General features: G+C 44.2%; 1 protein-coding gene across 3 annotated transcripts in view; it reads right to left on the bottom strand.

The window, feature by feature from the left end:
* blnk (B cell linker) overlaps window positions 1-19063 on the bottom strand; it is a 164619-nt gene that overhangs the window by 51559 nt on the left and 93997 nt on the right. For all 3 annotated transcript variants that reach the window (XM_034185163.1, XM_034185164.1, XM_034185165.1), the window contains 3 exons: window positions 6002-6042; window positions 4878-4995; window positions 4418-4521 (listed from right to left, as the gene is read on the bottom strand). In XM_034185163.1, the coding sequence (XP_034041054.1) occupies window positions 4418-4521; window positions 4878-4995; window positions 6002-6042 (263 nt within the window). The remainder of the gene's footprint in view (window positions 1-4417; window positions 4522-4877; window positions 4996-6001; window positions 6043-19063) is intronic.

Consider the following 19063-nt stretch of genomic DNA (forward strand, 5'->3'; position numbering starts at 1 on the left):
ATCATGAAAACACCGGCTACGTGGGAAGTATAATTTCTTCAACAAAGTGTTATTATGGTCACAGTCTCTAGAAGTGCAACTAAATCTCATGGCATTTATGTATTTATTTATTTTTGACAGTGATAATCAAATAATGACATCAGTTAATTATTTTGGGTCTGTGTGACACCACAATTTTGAATTTGAAATAACACAATGGAAACACATGGTTTGACTGAAATGGACTTTCAGCATTGATGATATTCACATACAGAATGAGTAAATGGTTTTGGAATTACAGCCAATTTACATAAGATCCTGAATGGTAAGGGGGTCAAATGTAATTGGACAGTGGGCTGTTGAACGGATGTGTGGTGCAGAACAGAGTTTCCCAGTCCTGGTCCTCGGGACCCCTATTTAAAGTTTGTACTGGATTGTTGATATCAAAGCAACAGTGATGCATCAAAGCTGGATTAATTTCTGAAGTTATTTTTTTCATTGCACTGAGGGTGGATTGGAATCTTTAAATGGTCTGTAGGTGTGCAAGTGGGTGTGAATGTGTTTGTTTGTCTGTTTGTGGCCCTGTGACAGACTGGCGTCCTGTCCTGGGTGTACCCCACCTCGCACTCTGTGACTGCTGGGATAAGCTCCAGCCCCCCGTGACCCTTAATTGGACTATGAAGTTGAAGATGAGTGTGTGTGAGATCAGTTACTCACAACAATTATTACCACCATTAAAACTGCAGCTGATTTAAATTTATAAGTTGGTTGAATTTTAAAGGGCATTCAGGGTATATAAAAATCTATTGTTTGAACCAATTAATTTACTTTTACTAACAAAAATGTTATGTTCATTTACATAATATTATGTTCTGCACTTGATATTTAGAGAAAACACAAACACCGCAAATATCATTTTAATAATTATAGTTAAATGACACAAGTGATGGTTCTTGGTAGATCAGCACTTTGTCATTTCTCTAAGGAATACCACTTCATAATGATGTCACTTCTTCCTCATGTTTATGGCTATTTTACAACCCCTGGCAAAAATTATGGAATCACTGGCCTCGGAGGATGTTCATTCAGTTGTTTAATTTTGTACAAAAAACGCAGATCACAGACATGACACAAAACTAAAGTCATTTCAAATGGCAACTTTCTGGCTTTAAGAAACACTATAAGAAATCAAGAAAAAAAGATTGTGGCAGTCAGTAACAGTTACTTTTTTAGACCAAGCAGAGGAAAAAAATATGGAATCACTCAATTCTGAGGAAAAAATTATGGAATCACCCTGGAAATTTTCATCCCCAAAACTAACACCTGCATCAAATCAGATCTGCTCGTTAGTCTGCATCTAAAAAGGAGTGAACACACCTTGGAGAGCTGTTGCACCAAGTGGACTGACATGAATCATGGCTCCAACACGAGAGATGTCAATTGAAACAAAGGAGAGGATTATCAAACTCTTAAAAGAGAGTAAATCATCACGCAATGTTGCAAAAGATGTTGGTTGTTCACAGTCAGCTGTGTCTAAACTCTGGACCAAATACAAACAACATGGGAAGGTTGTTAAAGGCAAACATACTGGTAGACCAAGGAAGACATCAAAGCGTCAAGACAGAAAACTTAAAGCAATATGTCTCAAAAATCAAAAATGTACAACAAAACAAATGAGGAACGAATGGGAGGAAACTGGAGTCAACGTCTGTGACCGAACTGTAAGAAACCGCCTAAAGGAAATGGGATTTACATACAGAAAAGCTAAACAAAAGGCATCATTAACACCTAAACAGAAAAAAACAAGGTTACAATGGGCTAAGGAAAAGCAATTGTGGACTGTGGATGACTGGATGAAAGTCATATTCAGTGATGAATCTTGAATCTACATTGGGCAAGGTGATGATGCTGGAACTTTTGTTTGGTGCCGTTCCAATGAGATTTATAAAGATGACTGCCTGAAGAGAACATGTAAATTTCCACAGTCATTGATGATATGGGGCTGCATGTCAGGTAAAGGCACTGGGGAGATGGCTGTCATTACATCATCAATAAATGCACAAGTTTATGTTGATATTTTGGACAATTGAAAGGATGTTTGGGGATGATGAAATCATTTTTCAAGATGATAATGCATCTTGCCATAGAGCAAAAACTGCAAAAACATTCCTTGCAAAAAGACACATAGGGTCAATGTCAACGAGCAGATCTGATTTGATGCAGGTGTTAATTTGGGGGATGAAAATTTACAGGGTGATTCCATAATTTTTTCCTCAGAATTGAGTGATTCCATATTTTTTTCCTCTGCTTGGTCTAAAAAAGTAACCATTACTGACTGCCACAATCTTTTTTTCTTGATTTCTTATAGTGTTTCTTAAAGCCAGAAAGTTGCCATTTGAAATGACTTTAGTTTTGTGTCATGTCTGTGATCTGCTTTTTTTCTACAAAATTAAACAACTGAATGAACATCCTCTGAGGCCGGTGATTCCATAATTTTTGCCAGGGGTTGTAGTCTGTGATTCATTTTTTGTCAGTAACTTTTTCTTGTCAAAACCTTAGGCCACAGAGCTTTTCAGCCAGTCTTTATTTGCTTCCACCTTTGATGTAAATTATTTCACTTCGTGCTGTTGTGAAATTCTTCTGTTTCTATCTAAGTGTGGTGTGCACACATGTGCACGCGCCTGTCAGTTTAGAGTGATTCTGATTCACTAATGTACGTGCGGTGGTGGGAACAAAATTGGTGGGTACACTGGCTATGATTTTTTGCACACACTTCTTTTATGTGGAGAGTAAGAATATTTCTGCGCTCATATTTGTAAATGAGGCTCACTGTCCTGGGCTCAGGGCCAATTTCTTTACCAAATTTAATCAAAAGCTATATTTTTTTTAGATATCTTGCTGACTGACTCTTTGGCTGACTGACAAATTACAACAAAACACGACCTTCTTGACAGTGGTCATTAAAATCCAGTTGTTCTTCCTCAGATCACCTGATGCATGGTGGCAGAAGACCAGGGAGGCACTCCGTGCTGCCCAGACCTTCACCCGGCCTAACTACCATAGGTTTCAATCCATACAACCTTAGGAATTATCAGCTGTCCAGTGCTGGTGTCGTGTGTGGGGTGGAGAGGTGTAATCTGATTTTAGTTTGGTCATTACTGTCCACTGAAATCTAGTATATCATATGACAATATTAACATATGAGCAAATTCTTCCTATATTTATACAAAGTGTGTTAATAGGAGGAGATCCAAAACCAAAAATCATATCTGTTTAGAATTGAATCGGTTAATGTCAGCAGGAAAAAACAGATTGTGAAATGAGTGTAATATTTGTTAATGTGCAATATCTGCTGCCACTGAAATAGCCACAGTGTTGTACATAAGTTTCTCTTTTTTCATGTATAATCTCTTTTTTGCTACTTCACACTTATCATTTTTTTTAAATTTGCACTTTGAAAACACCTTTTCCATTCTGTTAAATTTGATGTATATTTAAGTCTGCGTGTAGTTTTCTCAGATTTATATTTGCTCTGAAAGGCTTGCACCTTACCTTTCGTTACAATGACAATAAAGTGTCTGTATCTGTATCACATTTTTAGACCAACACACCATGTGGCAAAATGCTGGGGCAAGCCATTATTGTGCTTGCTCCCCAACCTGACTATCCCTGCTTCAGGTTTGACCAGACCCCATTCTCCTTTTATTATTATTATTATTATTATTGTTATTTTATTTTTCAAAATCACAGTATGTAGCAGGATGAAGGTCCTGGGCCCTGATTGAAAACATGTTCCCACTAGCTTGGCTAACAGGGAATTCCCCTTTGGCTGACCTGGTCTTTAGTGCGAGCCGCCCGGGGTTCGATCCCACGGCCGTTCCAGCCACAAAGGTCCTACAGTCACAAGTGGTTTTCACTCAGTCATCTTCAACCGCTTACTCCAGTTAAGGGTTGCAGGGAGACTGGAGTCTATCCCAGCAGTCATAGGGCGTGAGGCGGGGTACACCCTGGACAGGACGCCAGTCTGTCGCAGGGCCACATATAGGCAAACAAACACATTTACACCCGCATGCACACCTATGGACAAGTTTCCAATCCACCTAACTGGCATGTGTTTTGGATGTGGGAGGAAACACCCAGAGGGAACCCACGCAAACACGGGGAGAACATGCAAACTCCACACAGAAAGGCCACAGGTGGGACTCAAGCCCATGACCGTGCTACTGTGCTATTACAGTGGTTTTACAATGTAAAATTTACAGTATTTTCTGTAAATGCATTTCTGTGTTGTTGTTTTTTTTTTTTTTTGTTATTTATTGTTGAATTATTCTGGCAACAACAGTTGCCAGTTTTTTTTTCTATAAAAATAATGGATTAAAAAACCACAGTGAATAAGCAGTGGATTTGTAAATTTGATGAGGTGTTAAGGTTACTTTACTTCATCACTTCCTGTCGGAGTGGGTTCAGGAGGGAGTTCTTTGCAGGCTTTGTCTGGGCGGCGGGGCTTTTTGGGAGGTAGCTGGGGTCGGTTATGGCAGCTGTCTGTAAAGGAGAAGTAGAGGCAGAAACAGGATGTTGGCATTTGCATTAAATACTGAGCTGAAACCTTCCATTCCATTCCATGCACTGTGGCTTTGTTGTTGTCATTCTGCTCACTTATCGGCCAAAATGAGTCAGTTCCATTTCTGCAATACTATAAGTGACTGGAACCCCCCCCCCCAGGAATTGATGAAATTTGTGTTGTGTGTTTTGTGGAACCAATGGGCATTCTCTCATCATTTAATCGGGCAAAAATAAATAAATAAATGAATAATACAAAATAAATTCATTATTTTTTCAGTAACATTTTTCATTTTAAGTGGCAACATGATCATTGTTTGTGGAGTTATTGTACTGACCAAGATACTCTCCAATTGGGATGGAAATAGAAGGTCCGATGGTGAAGTCGCTGTGGCTGGGAGGAGGCTCGTAGCTGCCATCCTGGTTCTCACGCGGATCCTCATACATTTCGTTATCCTTGAGAAAACACATCAAATATCTCTTACAAACAAAGTGGTGGGAAATACTCTGGCCTCACAAATGTCTTGGTTGAACTAGTGCAGCAGATAACAGAATATTTACAGAGGAGTCCTTCAAATGGTGATACAAGTATACCTTAGATATTACTCCTTTGATAAAACCACCGGGCCACTTGAATTTTCAATAGGCAGCCATGTAGGGGTCAATTGAAGAATTACATGGGGTCAAAATATAAAATGTTCCAGTCATATTGAAAATTATACCATTATTTGTCTGATTGTAAAGATTCCAAAAAGGTATAGATTGGACTATCTATGACTGAATTCTATAGAGTTATGGGGTAAAAACAACAAGAATGGTGACAGTTCAGTTTCAGTTAGTACAGGGGTCAAAAGCTAGAGTTGCTCCAATTTTGTTCAAAGGTGATGCAAATTATTGGTTGAGTTAATACGGTTTCAAAAAGGAATAGTTTGCACCATGTATCATGCTTAGTTATCACGTTACTGGGTATCATATGTCACATGTCATAGAATTCAATGGACGTCAACATAATTTGACCTTTACTTTAGAGACCAAGCATTCAACACAGTCAAAACTATTCCATTTATTAATCCAACTAGCTCAATCAACAGTTTGCACCATTTTTTACTAAAATTGGAGCAACTTTAACTTTTGACCCCTGTACAAACTGAAATTGACCTTTGTCACCATTCTTAAGGTTTTTTCCCGATAACATTCAGTCATAGATAGTCCTAATGATACATTTTTGGGAATCTTTATGATCATACAAATAATGTGGTATAGTTTTCAATATGATTGGAGCATCTTTTACGTTTGACCCCTGTGTAATTCTTCAATTGACCCCTACATGGCCGCCTATTGAAAATTCAAGTGGCCCATTGTTTTTTTCAAAAGAGCAATGTCGAAGGAGAATTTGTGCTGGATTTGGTGCTTGTATCACCATGTGAAGTATTGTTTCAGTTATTTGCTGCACTAAACTTACATAATCAAAGTCAGACAGCTCATCATCCTCCCTCTCATCATCTGTAAATACAAGGTTTTGAAGAGATGTTAGGAACAAAATGGAAATCTGATTAGATGCATGGCTCTCAAATCCTTATTTCCAGTCAATGGTAAAGTCGTTGGTTTGATTAGAATTCTGATACAGATTCTGGATCATTTAAGCTTTGGGGCCTCTGTGGAACCTGGTGGAAATAAATGCTCTCTGAGTACTTTTGCCATTTCTGTTTTAAATTAATGCATGTCCATGTTCAGGTCAGGTTGGAAAACCAGGTTTCACCCAATGTGGTATGAAGCTGAATGTTTTTTTTTTTTCTCGGGTAGAGATTTCTGTCACTTTATTCTACTGTTTCTACTAGATTGAGGTTTACAATATATTCTGTAGTGCCCCAGTGACACTGGTAAGCAAAATGTATTTGTGTGACCACCTATTACTAATATGTGGCCACAAGTTAATAATGCAAGACCAAGCAATAATAGTTTGTTAAGCCGTGGCCATAAATGAATAATGCACAATTGTGGTTGCATCTAAATAACATGTGGCCACAAAATATTACAGCAGCCACATCATCTCCACTTTTCAGATATACAGTTGCTTCATGATGCATTCAAGTACACCTTGTAAAGCCTTTGATGTTCCCATTATTTAAAATGGGAAAGTCAATGTTCATTAATGTTCTTTGTTCCATTGCAGCATTTAAGTGATTTATTAACATTTCATTCAGTTGCATAATATAGTAAATGGACTGCATTTATATAGCGCTTTTCCATCTGCATCAGACGCTCAAAGAGCTTTACAATTATGCCTCACATTCACCCCGATGTCAGGGTGCTGCCATACAAGGCGCTCACTACACACCGGGAGCAATAGGGGATTAAAGGCCTTGCCCAAGGGCCCTTAGTGATTTTCCAGTCAGGTGGGGATTTGAACCCATGATCTTCTGGACTCAAGCCCAACACCTTAACCACTAGACCATCACCTCCCCCATATGTGAGTTTGAAAAAAAAAAAATGCTAACATCATAGCTTGATTAGCTTTTTCAATTGACTTTTTAAAGTTAAACAACTTTTCCAACATGCTGGATAAGAATGTAGTGGCATCTTGTGATAATCTGATTTTATGCGTTTGTACAATTTTCAATATCTGAGAATATATAACCAAATGGAATATTGTTATTTTACTATACGGTTATTAAACGTAATTATTTTTAAATGAATGCAATAGAATTTCAAGGTGCAGTTGAACATGTTCCAAAGGTGTTGCGTACTGTTTATGCTACATTCGACAAATTTCAAGCTGCTGAACTGTTTTTTTGTGAAGCATGACACTGGGCATAACTGGCTGGGATTGCAGAATATTATTTTATTCCACCAGAAGAAGTAGAACTAAATCCTATAAACAGGGTTCTCACCGGGATTTTTTAGCAGAGTAATGGGATGGAAAAATCACCTTAAAAAGTCAGAGCTTTGGGAGCCACATAGGCTGCACCCCGGTGGGCCAACCAAAAAAGAAAGTCACAGGTTCATAGTTGTTTGAATTTGATCCAATCACGTATTTTATACCAAGCACATTGCATAAAATCACAAAAGTTAATGTGCATCTTTTCACTAATTGTTAGGGTTTGAAATTTTGTCTGGTTTTCTGTTGTATTTTTTGGTCAATTTTGTTATTTCTTTTTGGTTCATTGCTTTTCTGTGTGTTCATTCTCTTGCTGGGTCTGTCTGCCTGTCAGATCAATCTGGTCAGCCATGGACACAGCGGGCTCAGATCCATTCCAGCTGGTAGTACGCCATCATAGTTGGCAGCTTGCACAGCAGGAAGACCAGGTCACTGCGCTTTGCTGCGGGTTTAGAGAGCTAGCTAAATGCCAGGACTCTTTCATGTCGTCTGTAAGCACTCAGATGAGTCAGCTACTGTCAAGACTGAATCCTCAGGGTACTATGGACACGGCTTCCGGTAATTCCAGTGTACCACTACCGGGGCTGTCAGCACCCTCACCGGCTTCCGTACTTGCACCTGTGGTCTGCAACCAACTGTTAGGACCAGAATGCTTCTCCAGCGAGACTGGTGATGTCAGACCATTTATTACACAATGTGAGTTGCATTTCGAACATTATGTCATTAATGTTTCCGTCCGACTGGACGAAGATAGCATTCATGATAACTCACCTGACCAGTCGAGCTGCAGTGTGGGCTACGGCAGAATGGGATCGGCAATCCTCCACCTGTGCTTCAGTTCCTGCCTTCACAACGGCACTCCACTAGGTGTATCAACACACTCCTCCGGGAGGCGAATCTGCACGCTCCCTCATGAGGCTTAAGCAGGGCAGCCACCGAATTGCTGATTATGCCCTTGACTTTCGTATCCTGGTGGCCAAAAGCGAATGGAGCCCAGCTCCACTCCTTGACATTTTCTTCCAGGGGCTGTCGGACATGGCCCAGGACCAACTCGTTGCTTTCGACCTCCCGGAGGACCTCAATGACCTCATTGCGCTGGCCATCCATACTGATCAATGCCTGCTGGACCGACCTTAAGGAGGAAATTGACAACCAGATCGCCAGACGGACACAGCTCCGAACCGTTCATCTTCCTCCACTCACGTCCGGACCGGATCCCTTCCTCACAGAGCTGAAGAGCCTATGCAGCTGGGATGCACTTGTCTGTCTTCAATGGGGCGACAGCGCCGCGAGGATGGATTCTATTACTACTATGGACAGTCAGGACACGTAATTTCCAATTGTCAGGCCAGGGGTCGCACCGTGTGGCCAAGGTCAGAGTTACGGGTGAGTCTTAATTCCATCACTTCTGTCTCAGCTCAAAATATTATCCCGGTTAAATGAATTTCTACAGTAACCGTATCAACTGTTGTAGATTCTGGTTCAGATGCCATTCTGATTTTGTCTTCTTTTGCCAGGTCCCTACAGCTTTAGCTGTTTAAGTGGTGGAGCCCTCTGGTGGTACGTGCTGTGGATGGCCATAAATTCGGTCAAATCACCCATCACACTCAGGCTGTAAAAATGATTATTTCCGCGACTCATTCAGAATCCATTAGCTTCCACGTCTTTGATATGACTCACCCGACAATTCTGGGGCACCCTTGGTTACAGCGTCATGGTCCCAACTTTGATTGGCCGAAGGGAGAGATAATTTCCTTGGGCCCGGCTTTTGAGAATGTTTGTTTATTCATTTCAGAATGTACACCGCCGGATTTGAACCTGGACCTCATAGGGGTACCGACGTATTATCATGATCTCGCACCTGTATTCAGCAAAGTTGAGGCTAAATCTTTGCTGCCCCATCGTGGATACGACTGCGGTATTGAGCTCCTCCCCAGAGTGAGTCCGCCTCAGGCAAAACTCCCTGTCGGCCCCTGAATGCAACGTAATGATCAAATACATCCAGGAATTGCTAGCAGCTGGTTTGATCAGATGATCGTCATCACCTGCAGGGGCGGGGTTCTTTCTTGTTGAAAAGAAGGACAAGTCCCTCCGCCCCTGCATAGATTACCGCAGCCTAAACGACATCACTGTAAAGAACTGTTATCCGCTGCCACTTATTTCATCTGTATTCATGTTATTAGAAGGAGCCAAGATATTCACAAAACTTGATCTGGGCAACGCTTATCACTTAGTCAGGATAAAGCAGTGAGATGAATGCAAAACAGCCTTTAATACACCTACAGGGCATTACGAATATTTGCCATTTGGACTCACAAACACACATGCCTCGTCTCAGAATTTGGTGAATGATGTTTTGTGGGAGTACCTAAACAAATTTGTTTTTGTGTATTTAGATGACATCTTAATCTTTTCCCCGATCTTGAAAGTCACTCCCGGCATGTGCGCACTGTCCTTCAAACCTTACTGCAAAATGACCTCTTTGTGAAAGCTGAGAAAAGCGAGTTCCATAGACCTATGGTGTCATTCCTGGGCCATGTTACCATGGAGTTGGAAATTAAAATGAATCCGGAAAAGGTAGCGGTGGTGCGGGATTGAGCCGTTCCTAATTCTTGAAAAGAAGTACAAAGATTCCTGGGTTTTGCTAATTTTTATCGCAAGTTCATGCACAATTTCATGCACAATTTCAGTACAGTCATAGGTCCACTGTATGAAGTCACCTTGTCCCTCCGCCTGTTCGTCCGGATGCCGGAGTGCAACGAGGCGTTCAGAGTCCTAAAGGATCGCTTTACCATGGCCCCCGTGCTGCTCCTTCCTGACCCCACTCATCAGTTCGTGGTCGAGGTCCATGCCTCTAATGTGGGTGTAGGAGCGGTCTTATTGCAGAGAAGTCCATCAGACAACAGGCTGCATCTGTGCACCTTCTTATCTGTTTTATTTTTCGGTCTGTTTTGTTATTTCTTTTTGGTTCATTGTCTTTCTGTGTGTTCATTCTCTTGCTGGATTTCTCTGATTGGGTCTGTCTGTCTATCTTTCTTGTCTGTCCCTGGGTTCTTGGTGGTGGGCGCCTCTCTTTCTCTCTCTCTCTCTCTCTCTCTCTCTCTGGCCATGCCCTTGTTCTGGTGCTTTCCATGCACACCTGTTACTGATTTGCTGCTCATGACCTGGGTTATATAAGGCTCACTGGGTGCAGTAGTTCCTCCTCAGATTGATGCACCTTGTGCCTTCTCTCCAGCTCTGTTTTTTGTGTTTCATAGTCCTGCCTGCCTTGTACCTGACCTTCTGCCTGTTTGAACAACCACGCCTTAGCTTGATGATTTTTGTACTGCTGTGTTTTTGGACTATCTTCTCGTGTAACGCCCTCTGCGAGTCACACCAATAAAGCCATTTACTAATCAGAGCTGTTTGTTTGAGCCTCACATTTGTGTCCAACCGTTTTTGACCAACCTGCCTGTCACTAATAGGTTATAAGAATAATGGAGGTTTGCAAATGTATTCCTAAAATTTGCTTTATTTCGATCTAAGTGTTTTAGTATAACCAGAAGGAGTTCATTGATGTGTGATGTGATTTTGGTGGCAATACAAGCAAAAAAATAAAATGTTATTGAGTTTTTATTAAAATGTATTACCAAAAAATTACTACGGTTATATGAAAGTCCATTGTTTCAATGTAAGTGTTGTAGTACAACAAAGAGGGAGTTCATTGGTGTGTGATGTGGATATGGTGGAACTACAAGCAATAAATAAAAAGTTACTGAGATTTTATTCAAATTTATTAGAATAAAAAAATCCCTGAATTTATATAATAGTACATTTTGACATTCTAAGTGCTGTAGTACAACAAAGAGGGAGTTCATTGGTGTGTAATGTGGATATGGTGGAACTAGAAGCAATAAATAAAATGTTACTGAGATTTTATTCAAATTTATTGGAATAAAAAAATCCCTGAAATTATATATTAATACATTTTTCCAATCTACATGCTGGAGTACAACCAGAGAGAGCTCACTGATGTGTGATGTGAGTTTGGTGGCACTGCAAACCATAAATGTGATGTTATTGAGTTTTTATCAAAACATTTCCTTTCGCTGTGGTAATTTGTTGACGGTCCCTGAGCTCCAGTCTCACAGCTGGCTGCATGTCAAGATCAATGTAATTCACAAAGAACAGATGGCATCTCATTTTGGGGGAAAATGATTTTGGCTGGTTGTAGTTTCTTGTATGTTTTACAACTTTGTAAAGAGGTATCATTTGATTTAAAACGGCAATTGACTTTGAAGTTATTGATTCCAGAAGGTTGAATCTTTGAATATCTTTCCAACTTTACTTGACTGCTGTTGTTTTCTCGTAGTAAGAGTTTTTATATTTATTAGTGATTTTCTACAGCAACCAAGCTTCAAACATGCTCGAGCAGACAAGCGAACACGTGGACATTCGGAACTGGGGAGGAAGTAGAGTGGAGAGGGACAGTCTCATTGGTTGGATCTATGAGCGGCGTGAAGGAGGTTGTTGCCCCAGCAGGGGCTGAGACGCACAGCCGGTAGCAGATTGTAACAGATGGTAACAGTGTCAGAGAGCGACAGCAATTGGAGAAGTGCTGAATCTCACAAAACCAACTCACAAACGATATTATTGTTTATCCTTTACACGAGGGACCGTAACTTCAGCTTGCCAGCGAGTCGGTAACAGTGCAGAGAGTGGCAGCATTTGCAGTAATGGTGTTTAATCGGTCAGGTCCCACAAAACATGGAGGATATTATTATTACTATTATTATTATTATTATTATTGTTATTTATTTATTTTAAAAATTCTTTTCTTTACATGAGGGACCGCAACTTCATTTTATGAACCGGCGAAGCAGGAGATATTAATGGTTCAGTCCATGCCAGAGAACAGTCACTGGCTGCCCCATGAGAAAGGCACATTACTGAGGAACGAATAAAAATTGTCTGGTGTGAAACAGCGGACGAGCGCAGCGGGGGTCCTGTTGTGTGGGCCGCTGAAGAGGAGGTACTGCTGGCCCACCACCACTAGATGGCGCTTTGCTTGAAGTGCGGGCTTCAAGCACAAGAGGGCGTCGGAGCAACAGAGAGTGACAGCTGTTACTCATCATCCACATCACCATAAAAGCCGGACTGCAACTCCACCTCCCCGCTGAGAAATCAGCTACCTTAAGAGATAATTTCTCTGCTGACTTGAAACTGTGTCTTAGTCTGAACTCTTTTGCAGCCATTTTCCTGTGGTGTTTTCCTTATCTGTGGAATTGGCGTTTGGTGTGATCAGCGACGGCTTCGCTTCACACTCCAATCAGATAAGTGGTTAGACAGGAGCTGCACGAGTGTGTGATTGGAGGTGGAGGTGCTCCCTCCCAAAAGAACACAGACTGTGGAATTACTGAGTGTGCGAACACACACTCATCTACACTGTTTCTGTTCTCTGCCAGCAGTACCAGGTCTGACAGCTGGAGACGGTGGCCACCTGGGGATCCAGGACTTGGCGGCTCCGGTGTTCTTCAGATCCGTTGGCGGTGAGGGCCGTGTGGGATCCGGCTCGGTTCTGGACGGACGTCTTCTATCCTCAAGCCTGCCCACACGTCACTCTACATATAACTGTCTGTATTACCAAAACTGTATTTGTCTGTATTCCGTTGTGCACTTCACAACATTAAATTGTTACTGTTTGGCTTATCCATTGCCCGTTCATATAACGCCCCCTGTTGTGGGTCCGTGTTCCTACACTTTCACAACAGGATTTCTCGGCCAGCGTCATGGATCCCGAGGGGCATCAACCATCGCTTGAACAGCCAATGAAAGAGCGAGGTGCACAGGCGTCAGCAGGAGGCGTGTTAGGTGAGCTGCAGCGAATCTTAACCGCTTTCACTGCTCAGTTGGACTTAGTCACCGAGCGGAATGTGATTCTCAATCGGAGGATGGAGGCTTTCACCGCCCAGGTGGAAGTGCAGGCCCAGGGCGCTGCTGCAGCACCTCCTCCTGCTGACCGGAGGCCTGAGACAGACATTCCGCTGGTTGTTCAACGAACCCCCCCACCTTCCCCTGAAGCATACATAAGCCCTCCGGAGCCGTACGGAGGCTGTGTTGAGACGTGCGCGGACTTCTTAATGCAGTGCTCGCTCGTCTTTTCACAGCATCCCGTCATGTACGCGTCAGACGCTAGCTGGGTGGCTTACGTTATAAATTTGCTTCGAGGAGAGGCACGCGCCTGGGCTACGGCGCTCTGGGAGCAGAATTTACGGCTCCTAACGACATACGCTGGGTTTGTGAGGGAGTTCCAACAGGTGTTCGACCACCCTCATAGAGGCGAGACCGCTTCAAGTGTGCTGCTGTCGATAAGACAGGGGCGTCGGAGCGCAGCGAAGTATGCAGTCGACTTCCGCATCACAGCAGCGTGAGCCAGCTGGAATGCTGTTGCGCTCCGCGCCGCCTTTGTAAACGGACTGTCTCTGGTCCTTAAGGAGCACCTGGTGGCGAAGGACGAGCAGTGGGATTTAGACGGGCTTATCGACCTAGTTATACGGTTAGACAACCGATTAACAGAACACCGACGGGAGCGAGACGAAGGGCGTGGTCAGGCACAAGCCGTCCCTCTTCCTCCCGGGTCCGAAAGGGAGCCGACTTCCCCACGCTCCACAGCCAGGGCACTCCACGTGACAACAGCTCCCCCTGCTGATGTTGCTATTGAAACGAGCAGGGCCAAAAGGCAATCAGATCAGAGACAAAGGAGGCTGGTCAGTGGGGAGTGTTTTCACTGCAGCTCAACCGAGCACACGCAGAAAAATAGCCCCAAACGGTCAAAACAGCAGCACTCGTCCTTAGAGACTGGGCTAAGGGTGGGTCATAATACCCACGCGGGGAAACCCTGTAAATCTGCACGCATCCCAGTCATGATCCTGAGTGGGGATCTAACCCTTCACGCCCCAGCACTGGTGGACACGGGGTCGGAGGGGAATCTGCTGGACAGCAGATGGGCAAGGGAGGTCGGGCTCCCTCTAGTGGCTCTACCTTCACCTTTGAAGGTACGGGCACTAGATGGCACCCTTCTTCCATTAATCACACACCAGACACAGCCAGTGACTTTGGTGGTGTCTGGTAATCACAGGGAGGAGATTGTGTTTTATTTAACACCTTCTACTTCCCGTGTGATTTTGGGTTATCCTTGGATGATAAAGCACAAACCCCGGATTGATTGGCCGTCTGGGGTTGTGGCTCAGTGGAGCGAAACCTGCCACCGGGAATGTCTCGGATCCTCTGTTCCGCCTGGTGTGACAGCTAGTGAGGAGGTTAAAGTTCCCCCCAATCTGACGGCGGTGCCAAGTGAGTACCATGATCTTGCTGACGTTTTCAGCAAGGATCTGGCGCTCACCCTTCCCCCGCACCGTCCATACGATTGTGCCATTGATTTGATTCCAGGCGTTGAGTACCCGTCCAGCAGGCTGTGCAACCTCTCACGTCCTGAACGCGAATCAATGGAGACCTACATTCGGGACTCGTTAGCTGCCGGGCTGATCCGGAACTCCACCTCCCCGATGGGTGCAGGTTTCTTTTTTGTGGGCAAGAAGGACGGCGGACTCTGTCCATGCATCCATCGGGGAGGTGGAGTTCCGGATCAGCCCGGCAGCTAACGAGTCCCAGATGTAGGTCTCCATTGATTCGCATTGATCCGGAAGGGAGACGAGTGGAAGACGGCATTTAACACCCCGTTAGGTCACTTTGAGTACCTGGTCATGCCGTTCGGCCTCACCAACGCCCCCGCGACGTTCCAAGCTTTGGTAAATGATGTCTTGTGGGACTTCCTGCATCGGTTTGTCTTCGTATATCTAGATGATATACTCATTTTTTCCCCGGATCCTGAGACTCATGTTATGCATGTACGTCAGGTCCTGCAGCGGTTGTTGGAGAACCGGCTGTTTGTGAAGGGCGAGAAGTGCGAGTTCCACTGCACTTCTTTGTCCTTCTTGGGGTTCATAATCTCCTCCAACTCCGTCGCCCCTGATCCGGCCATGGTTGAGGCGGTGAGAGATTGGCCCCAACCCACAAACCGTAGGAAACTGCAACAGTTCCTCGGTTTTGCAAATTTCTACTGGAGGTTCATCAAGGGCTACAGTCAGGTAGTTAGCCCCCTGACAGCCCTGACCTCCACTAAAGTCCCCTTCACCTGGTCGGATCGGTGCGAAGCTGAGTTTAGGGAGTTGAAACGCCGGTTTTCGACTGCACCAGTTCTGGTGCAGCCCGATCCAAACCGCCAGTTTATAGTTGAAGTGGATGCCTCTGACTCAGGGATAGGAGCCGTGCTGTCCCAGAGCGGGGAGTCTGACAAGGTTCTCCACCCATGTGCCTATTTTTCCCGCAGGTTGACCCCGGCTGAAAGGAATTATGACGTCGGCAATCAGGAACTTCTTGCGGTGAAGGAGGCTCTGGAGGAGTGGAGACACCTGTTGGAGGGAGCTTCGATTCCATTCACGGTTTTCACAGACCATTGGAACCTGGAGTACATCCGGACCGCTAAGCGTCTGAACCCCAGGCAAGCCCGCTGGTCACTGTTCTTCGGGCGTTTTGACTTTCAGATCACATACCGCCCCGGGACGAAGAACCAATGGTCTGACGCCCTGTCCCGGGTGCACGAAGAGGAAGTCAGGACCGAACTGTCAGACCCGACTGAAACCATCATCCCAGAGTCCACTGTCATGGCCACCCTCACCTGGGACGTGGAGAAGACCGTCCGGGAGGCCCTGACACGGAAACCGGACCCGGGGACCGGCCCGAAGAACAAGATGTACGTCCCACCAGAGGCCAGGGCTGCAGTCCTGGACTTCTGTCATGGTTCCAAACTCTCCTGCCACCCAGGGGTGCGAAGAACCGTGGCAGTTGTCCGGCAGCGCTTCTGGTGGGCGTCTCTGGAAGCCGACGTCCGGGAGAAGTTTCAGAAGAAGTCGGGTTCAGCATTTTATCCGGATATTCCACTGTTAAAGGAGATTTTTTTAATGAAAGACGTGCAGGCGGATTGCAGCGTCGGCTCGCAGCCGCCGCGACGCTCCGCCACAGGAAAAACACCTCTGTTGGAAGCCTTAAGGACAAGTTGGAACATGTCCAGCTGTTAAGTAATTTCTCATATACTCACTCCACTGAAAGCCCTCAAAAGCCGCCTGAATTTTACAAATGGTTATCAACACGGAGGTGTTTTTCCTGTGCTGCCGCACCGCGCAGGCTGCGTCCCGACGCGCGGACCCGTCCGCACGTCTTTCATTAAAAAAAATCTCCTTTAACAGTGGAATATCCGGATAAAATGCTGAAACCGACTTCTTCTGAAACTTCTCTGTTTTCTCACGACGTCCTGGATCAATAGAGCCTGAAATGTGGAGGTTTTCAACTTGAAACAGGCTGACGATGGTGCCTGAGAGCGCTGCACGGCGTCTCGCTCCGTGGGAAGTCCTTAAAGTGACAGTATCACCTCAAAATCTCTCATCAGCCGTTAAAATTTTCACCGAAAACCAGCTTAATTTTTCGAACCATGTCCACTTTGATGTGCCTGACAGGTTTAGAAAAAATTTTGATCAAACAAAGCGCCAGTCTCTCAGCAACTTCTCAGACAAAGGAATTCCGACGAGGGGCTGGACGACTCCTCCCACAAGGAGTGCTCACAGGCGAATGACATCACCGACTGGCGTGGAAAAACTCACGCATGCGCACGAGGGTTCAAGCATGTCTGACGTAAAAACATGAATGAAATCCATATAGTTTTTAAAAAAAATAAAGGACCTATACTTTATTGACAGCCCTCGTATATGGATTTGATTCATATGTTTTCACGTCAGACAAGCTTGAACCCTTGTGCGCATGCGTGAGTTTTTCCACGCCTGTCGGTAACATCATTCGCCTGTGAGCACGCCTTGTGGAAAGAGTGGTCCCGCCCCGTCGTCGGATTTTCATTGTCTGGAAATGGCGGAATGATTTGGGTTTTTTTTTCCCATTAGCACCTGGCACCTGGAAACTATTCAAAAAATGTATCTGGCTTTCGGTGAAAAAATTTTACGGGCTTCACAGAGAATAAGGTCTGGTAGTACAGCTTTAAGGACCCCTTTAAGGACGCACAGCGCGCCGCGCTCCGAGCTGCGACGACATGGCACAAGCCACCGGACCATTTCTGAGCTGATGGCTCTGTGGATACGAGACCGTCGTGTGCTCTTTCTCTGGTTACCACAAGAGCTAGACATCAGCCATTTTCCGGCAGATTTCACTTTTAACGAGATTTTGTCATGAAAAGCCATGCGGAGGCTTTGCGCGTCACGACCGATTCGCTTTGGAAGCGAGACAAAGGAACACCTCCGTTTCGGCATGCCAGAGGACAAGTTTGGACATGTCCAGCTCTCCACAGTTTCACTGATACTTACTGGACTGGTAAGCACTGAAAGCCGAGATAGACATGTCCAAACTTGTCCTCTAACACGCCGAAACGGAGGTGTTCCTTTGTCTCACTTCATCAGCGAATCGGTCGTGACGCGCAAAGCCTCCGTGCGGCTTTCCATGACAAAATCTCTTGTTAAAAGTGAAATCTGCCGGAAAATGGCTGATGTCCAGCTCTTGTGATAACCAGAGAAAGAGCACACAACAGTCTCGTATCCACAGAGCCATCCGTTTAGAAATGGTCCGGTGGCTTGTGCTGTGTCGTCGCAGCTCGGAGCGCGGCGCGCTGAGCGTCCTTAAAGGGGTCCTTAAAGGGGTCCTTAAAGCTGTACTACCAGACCTTATTCTCTGTGAAGCCCGTGAAATTTTCACCAAAAGCCAGATACATTTTTCGAATAGTTTCCAGGTGCCAGTCTCTAACAGCTTCTGAAAAAATTCTGATGGGAAAAAAACCCCCAAATCATTCTGCCATTTCCAGACAATGAAAATCTGACGACGGGGCGGGACCACTCCTTTCACAAGGCGTGCTCACAGGCGAATGAAATCACCGACAGGCGTGGAAAAACTCACGCATGTGCACAAGGGTTCACGCTCATCTGACGTGAAAACATATGAATCAAATCCATATAGTTTTAAAAAAAATAAAAAGGTACGATACTTTATGGACAGACCTCGTATTTTTAAAATAATGGTTAAACAAACAAACAAACAAAAATGCTTAAATTGCAGGACTGTATCTGGAGAAAGCGATGGAACTACTTTCACGGGATGGGACTTTTTGGGCTGCGGCCAAGGTACAAAATTCAAAAGGTGCAGTTCTTATCCATAAATGTCTTCAGGATGTTGGTGGCGCGTGATCATCTCAAAGATAAAAAGTGAAATGTGGAATATGCGGAGAGATTGGTATTTAGGACCATAAATATTTGGCTGGTGACAAATGTTTTGTTTTTGTGAATGGTACATTGTTGTAACTTCTATTATTGTCATATTACAATTGAAGGCAAATAAAAACAAGGTGCAGTCAGAAAGTACAACACAGACAACTTACATATTTAACACTCATCGTTATTAATTGAGTGGCATTCAGTCAAGAAACACATTCATCTGGATTAAAATCAATCCTTCCATCACATTTAGTTCACATTGGTGCCAAATTGTTTGACTTAAACATTTGTAATAATAATAATGATAACAATAATTTATTTATGCAGTGCTTTGGCAAAATAC

This window comes from Thalassophryne amazonica, chromosome 13 (assembly GCF_902500255.1).
Source record: "Thalassophryne amazonica chromosome 13, fThaAma1.1, whole genome shotgun sequence".
Lineage (NCBI taxonomy): Eukaryota > Metazoa > Chordata > Actinopteri > Batrachoidiformes > Batrachoididae > Thalassophryne > Thalassophryne amazonica.